This window comes from Hipposideros armiger, unplaced genomic scaffold (genome assembly GCF_001890085.2).
Source record: "Hipposideros armiger isolate ML-2016 unplaced genomic scaffold, ASM189008v1 scaffold_443, whole genome shotgun sequence".
Lineage (NCBI taxonomy): Eukaryota > Metazoa > Chordata > Mammalia > Chiroptera > Hipposideridae > Hipposideros > Hipposideros armiger.
Window position 1 is genome coordinate 1,000,314 of NW_017731793.1, and position 7,096 is coordinate 1,007,409.

At 50.6% G+C, this 7,096-nt stretch overlaps 1 protein-coding gene across 1 annotated transcript in view; it reads left to right on the plus strand.

The window, feature by feature from the left end:
* CABIN1 (calcineurin binding protein 1) overlaps window positions 1-7,096 on the plus strand; it is a 174,519-nt gene that overhangs the window by 45,445 nt on the left and 121,978 nt on the right. Inside the window, exons 13-15 of the mRNA XM_019665398.1 lie at window positions 260-412; window positions 1,366-1,560; window positions 5,792-6,034. Of these exons, the coding sequence (XP_019520943.1) occupies window positions 260-412; window positions 1,366-1,560; window positions 5,792-6,034 (591 nt within the window). The remainder of the gene's footprint in view (window positions 1-259; window positions 413-1,365; window positions 1,561-5,791; window positions 6,035-7,096) is intronic.

The window sequence follows — 7,096 nt, forward strand, 5'->3', positions numbered from 1 at the left end:
GTCCGTCTGTCCATTCATCCATCCATTTATCCATCCATCCATCCATCCATCCATCCATCCATCCATCCAACCATTCAACAATACTTATTGAGCCCCCACTATGTGCCAGGCCCCTTTTCAGGGGGTATAGCTGTAATTGGATAAAACTGCCCTCGTGGGGCCTACAGTCTAGTGGGATCAGGAAGTTAAGATACCTGGCACAACAAAGTAAGTTCCCTTCCTCCTGTCCCTGTCCCTTGACTGCTTCTCCTTTGACCAGGGAGACATGGAGCAGGCCTTGGAGAACTATGACATCTGCACGGAAATGCTCCAGGGCTCCACTGCCATCCAGGCAGAGGCAGGGGCTGAGCAAAGAGACATTGTCATCCGGCTGCCCAACCTCCACAACGACTCAGTCGTTTCCCTGGAGGAGGTGAGTGGGAGCTTTCTTAATGGTGTTTTCTTGGTCAAAGATTTCTTCTGGGTTGGCCCAGTTAGATAGGCCCCACCTGTCTCTAAGAACCAAGAGAGCAGGACATGCTGAGTAGGGCTCCTTCCTCCCTGGGGAGGGGAGAGGGGCCTGGGAGAGGCAGCTATGGTGCACAAGGGCGCCATGGACTCACAGGCAACCCCTTCCGCCCCAGCTTATCCAGGTGGCAGGGGGCAGGGGTGGAGGCATTTGCTGGCATGATTTAGAGTGATGATTGCCGAGCTCTCTGGGCTGCATATGACAGCAATCCCAGTGGAATTAGAGGGAAACTCCAGCAGAAGCTGACCAGTGCCGGTCTAGCCATGGGGCTGGATCAGTGGTGTGCGGTATGTATGCCAGGTTCTGTTGGATTCTAATCCTATTTTCACTGTGGAGCCTCAGACCCCATGCAGTTCCACATCTGTGAAATGTCTGTATTAGCTGAAAGAGGCCTTCAGACTCTTGCAGAGTTGTTTCAGGGCAAGGCCAAGGGCACTGCCCCTGCTGCCTACATCCTGGGGGCCACGGCAGGTCTTCTGGTGAGGAGAGGGTTTCGTGGGTCAGTGGCATGTGCCAGCCTCTGGCCCAGGTTCACCAAGTCCCTAGCAACCTGACACTCCACAGTTCCATGAGTCTGGTTCACTGAACTATGACCACGAGGCTGTCCAACTGTTTTGGCAGACACTTTTTTGGAACCTCTGTGCTCCCGGGGAGTTTTAGTTTCTGGTATATTTGTTTTTTAAAGAATTGAATGCCTTGACCTTAATAGAAATAGTTTTTTATAAAGTATTCATTTAATGTAAATGCTGATATATTAAGGGGAGTCAAATTTTGGTTCTGATAAATGCAAACACTGGCCAGATTCAAGGAGCATGTGAGGGGTTTGTCATCGGGTAGCAATTCCGGGCTTCTTGCAGATCGATAAGAACCTGAAGTCGCTGGAGCGGTGCCAGTCCCTGGAGGAGATTCAGCGGCTGTATGAGGCCGGAGACTACGAGGCTGTCGTGCACCTACTCCGCCCCACTTTGTGCACCAGTGGGTTTGACCGGGCCAAACACCTGGAGTTTATGACGTCCATTCCCGAGAGGCCAGCCCAACTGCTGCTGCTACAGGTGTGTGCTGCTGTGCCCACCTTGCCCACTTGTACCTTCTTTGCTTGATGAGGGTTTATTCCCTGGAGGCTTCGAGATGGCCCTCGAGAACCTAGAAGAGAAAAGTGGGAGTAAAAACTGCTAACTTGGTACCCGGGAAGATGCCAGTCGGAAGATACAGGAGAAAGTTGGAACTTAGGAGTGCAGGTTCAAGGGTTGTACATGACTCAAGGTGAGCCCACTCTTGACTCAACTTCTGCATGGCACAGGAGGAGGAAGAATAGTCAGAACATTAGCCATTCATCCAGCTGTTTGTTCCGCTGCCTGTCTCACAGATACATTGCACACAAAGAGGCCACTATGAAATACATCTTTACTAAGTCACAAACATGACTGGTGATAGGTTACGGTAGAGGGGGAAGATACAGAAGTGACGAGTCATGATACTTAACTGTTAGATGTTTGAAAATTTGTGTGCAATGAATCTGTGAGATCAGTTGCGCCTGACGGAGAGTTAAATTACTTTTAAAATTAACTATTGAGTAGATACAAAAATGGATGGAATATCTGTACAGTGTAAAGAACTAAGATAAAATAAATACCCATGTATGATCACATAGGTGGAGGAAAAGAACACCAGTGTGGTGTTTGAAGCCCATGTGCCCTCTCGGCTCCCTCCATGCCTCTGTTCGTTAGTAAACCCTTACTGAGAACTCACTCACCGGGCACCAGGATCTGCTGGGCGCTGGGCGTTTACTCAGCCTCTCTGTGCCTTAGTTCAGCTGTAGGATGGGGATGATCATTGTCCTTAACCTCACAGGCCTGTTGTGAGGATTATACAAGCTAGTGTGTGTTGGCACCGTGCCTGGCTTGTAGCAAGCGCCAAAATAGGTGCTGGCTGTCATCATTGCCACCATCCTCAGGAACTGTGGAGAGTCAAACTCGAGAGACAGACATGGAAGATGCTAAACATGATGTGCTTAGTGGTGTTGGGTGGTTAGTGTCCCGTCCGTATGGTTCACACACAAATCATATTACCTTGTTGGGCCCTTCCCCATCAATATGGAAAAACAGCCCAGTGTATTCCCAGGTTTTTTTGCTCGGATTGCATGAGACATTGTAGTTATTAGCTTTCTTGAATTAGGAAATAGTTAAGTGGTGCAACTGTGGGCACAAATGAAGGTATCTCTGCCCTGGTGAAAGGGGAGGAAAGAGTTGGTTCTGGGAAGGAAAGGAGGGAAGCAGAGAGAGAGAGATGGGAAGGAGGGACCAGCTCCGGGCAGAGGAGGTCAGGCAGCCCAAGGTGAGAGAGGAATGAGATGTGTCCGACCTCAGTTACCACAGCAGTGGGAGGAGGGGTCCAGCATGGCTGTGTGTGGGAAGGACAGCTGGGTGTACCAGGGAACCCATTGGGTGGGGAGGAGGCGAGAGACCAGCTCTCTCTGCCTCTGTAAGATGGCCCCAGCGACTTAGATGTTGTTTTGTTCCTGTCATCTAGAACTCCTAGGTGTGGAGATGCCCTGTTGATGAGGGAGCTGCTGTTTGTACAGCCACTGAGCAGCACTATGGGCTGAGGGGAGGCCTGGGCCAAGTGCCATGGGAGCTCCAGCTTTTTGCAAATAAGTGACTTCTGGTTTTTGCTCAACTTCCTTTTGGGGGCGGAGGGAAAGGGGATGTTTTCTTACTGATTTAGAGTGCTTTTTACATATTAAAGGTATTGATCTTTTTCTCATCAAATATTGCAAGTATTTTTCCCTGTTTGTTGTTTGCTTTTAAATTGCAGCTTGTATTTTTTTTGACATATAGAAGTTTTGAATTTTTATTTTATCAAATCTTTTGTTATTTTCAAACGTTTGTGATTTTGTTCATTATGCTTAGACAACCTTTTCAAGACTGGGAAAATATTCATCCACTCATTCTATACAACTGGATTGAGTTCCTACTGCCTGGCACTGGACAGGAGAGAGGACCCCTCTAGGCAACTCTTTATTTTAGAAAGGTTGCAGAAGAGAAACATGTTAACAAATAGACAGAAAGCCTGTTTGCCTTTGTTTTCTTCTAGTGGTGTTAATGTTTTATGATTTGCATTTAACTTGCTTCATTGAGCTGTTACATGGAGGGGGGGGGTCTTCCTTGGAATCTTCCACACTGGAGGATTTTTGTTCTTCAAAATAATTGTTAATTTTCTTCTGGTTGAGCTGATTCTTAGTCCTTAATATTTTGGATTGCTATTTTGAGCAGGATCTTTCTGTGGTCCTTATGTTTTCTTTCTTTCTTTTTTTTTTTTAAAGATTTTTATTTGGGAACTGGGGGATGGGAACAGCTCTGGGAAATTGGGGGAAGGGGAGCAGACAAGTTGCTGTCTTTTTGTTCCTCAGTCTAGTTGTGGAGGAGGTGGCTTCACTGGCCCAAGTTGGCACCATCATTGCGCTCTTCCCGGGCGAGGTAGATCAGTCGCCGGCTTCTGGACGGCCGCTCACAGCGGCTGCTGGCTACACACGGTAGCCCATGACAACCCACTACAGCAGGGGCTGCAGCCTACGCCGTTGCTGGCAACTCAGGGCAGCCCAGCTCCAGGTCGAGCTGTTGTTCAGCATCTTAGCTGTAGAGGGCAGTGTCACTGGCCCTCATATGTGGAATCTGAACCGGGGCCCTCTGGTGTCCCCAGCCAGCCAGCTCTTAACCATAGCGCCACTCGGCTGGCCCTCCTTATGTTTTCTAACTGTACATTTCTGGTTTATAGGAAGCCTACTGATTTTTGCATGTTTAGTTCAAATCTTGTCACTTCACTGAATTCCCATTACTTCTAATAGTTTCTGTTTAGTTTGTTTTGTTTTGGGTAGATGATCATGTTGCCCATAGTCAGTAGTAATTTGGTCTCCTCATTTGTTGGCAGCTACTCTTCTGCTTTTTAGCTCTTTCTGACTGTGAGCACTGGGGATTGTCACCTTAGAGTGCTGCTGGCTAGTCTTTATCTTGTGTCTGACTTTCATGGCAACCCTGGCTGTAGTTTGAAGTCAGTAGTCTTTATTCTACTAAAAATAGTCTCCTGCCTCTTGCATGTTCGGTATTTGATCATGAGGGGTCAGCCTGGGCCTTGGGGGCTCCACGTCTGCATCTTGGAGGCTCCATCGTGCCTCTGCGGCCTCCTGCTGGAGTGCTGGTTTTCTCTACAGAAATAGGCCTCGTGTTCCTGGCAATTAGGTCTTTTAAATTGAAGGCGGCTTGATCTGATTTCACATGTTACAGCACATTGCAAAGGCAGTTTTGGATGTTTCTGTCCCCACACCTGTCTCTGTCACCTTAGAGTGTGGCAGCTGCATGTGTCAAGGCAGGCAGGAGCCACTGCTGGGCCTCAGCTGTGGCGAGGTTAGAGTCCGATGGGGCGCCGGGCAGCAGGTGCTTCCTGTGGGTCTAACAGGCTGCCTGCCAGATCTGCAAATTCACAACTAGGCTTGAGTTTCCCCACACACCATCACGGTGATGAAAGAGGCTGAGACCCAAGGGGTTTAAATTGGCTTGTTCTAGAGCAAGAGGAAAGGGAGCTTAACAAAAATAATGGCTCCCAAAGAAGAGATTTATAAAAAAAAAAAAAGCAGAGCGCAGTGTGGTATACTGAGAGCTTCTCTGTGTGCCAGGACACTGTGCTGAGTGCGCTATGGGCATCAGCTCATTTAATGGTCAGGGCACTTCTGATGGGCAGTGAGGTGGCTGGGGCTCTAAGGGACTCAGTACCTTGCTCCACCTGGTTCCTGGGGAGGAGAGAGACTCAGAATGATGACTTCAGAGCTGCCTGGCTGGTGCGCTGCCCTGGTCTTGGCTCAGGCCCTCCTCTGCAGAGACAGTCTCTCCCTGGCAGCCGCGCTCCTCTGCTGAGACCTTTCAGAGCTGTGGCACTGGATGAGCGCATGACTAGGTGGCCTGGAGCACGGTGATAGCTGACAGAGGTGGTGGAGTCAGAGCTGCTCACCAGCTCTGTGGCCTCTCTCAGCTTTATAAATGAGGAAACTTGAGGTGCAGAGGTCAAACACCTTTCTGAAAGCTCCCTGCTGCTGGTGGCCTGCCATGCTGTGATTGCACACAGGTCACCCCATGCCCCTGTAGATGCCTCAAGACTGTGGGGACCCATACTTCCCTTTTCCTTTGGACTGCCCCTCACATCTTCATCCCTAGCTACCTGTCCCTCAGTCGTGAGGACCAGGCATGGTAAATGTGGTCGCAGTCCTCTCACAGCACTCCTTCCTGTGCTCAGGATTCCTTGCTCCGGCTGAAGGACCACCAGCAGTGTTTTGAGTGCTCCGATGTGGCTCTGAACGAGGCGGTCCAGCAGATGGTGAATGTGACTGAAGCTTCAGGCAAGGAAGAGTGGGTAGCCACAGTGACCCAGCTGCTGCTGGGCATCGAGCAGGCACTCTCGGCAGATAGCAGTGGCAGCATTCTGAAGGAATCATCTTCTGCCACTGTCCTCATCCGTCTCAGCAACAACCTCATCCAGGTAACACCCTGTTCCCCCTTCCTGCCTTGCCCCACCCCAGCAGGTGTGGCTGCCTCACATCCCCCTTCTTTATAGTTCATCTTCTTTTATTGCGAGGTAGGTATCCCAAGAAGATATGTTGGCTTCTCTGGAGGAGGCAGGTGCCTCAGGTGGTGGATGGCTGTGCACTGGCTGCAAATCTTCCCAGGGCTGATCAGGCCTGGGGGTTAGAGACAGCGTAGCACTCGTCATTATAGGGTTCTTCCAAACCACCTGTCCAGAGGGGAGGAAGCAGACTCACAGTGGGAGGCCCTGGCCTGTGTATAGTGAGCTGGAGGCAGAGCTGGGCTGGAACCCAGGCCCCCTGTCTCCTGCTGGGCTCTCTACCACCCCCACTGTCTTGACACTTGTGGCTGAGAGATGGTCATAGCAACTCACGTCATCCAGGCAGGCTTCGTGGCAGGGAACCTTCCTCAGAGCCACACTTGGCTCTCTTCTGACAGTTCCCACTCACACTGTCAGCAAGTGCTGCTACGTCCTCGTCCTTAACATCTCCATCCTTCGTTGCTCCCTCCGTTGTCACTGCTCTGCCTTAGCCCAGGCCACTGCCATCTCTTGCTTGAACTATGGCAGTACGCGCCCCACAATTTTCCCTGTCTCCTCTACCCTTCCAGTCCAGCCACCATCCTGCTATGGAGGCATTTCCAAAATGGAAATATGAGGGTGCTCTTTCCTCACCTCACTCTTCACATTCCCTCCAGGGTGCCTGTCACCCAAGGCTTGCTGATCCACTGGTCTCCCTCTCCACCCTCATCTTTAACTTTTTTGGCTGCCTCTGGGGCCTCTGCCTGCACGTCTGTCCTCTGTCCCCACTCCCTGACCTCTCTGGGGATTGGGCACACCACAGCCACGCACCTGGAAACCTCTCAAGGGCTGTCCTCTCTATCCCCACCCCTCTTCTGCGACCTCACTACAGCCCTCAGTTGCTTCCATTGCAGCGGCCATACTGATCTGTGATCCTTGTGTGGCTTGTTTCTGGCTCTCTTCCCCCTGGGCTATCAACTCCTCCATGCCCTGTTCACC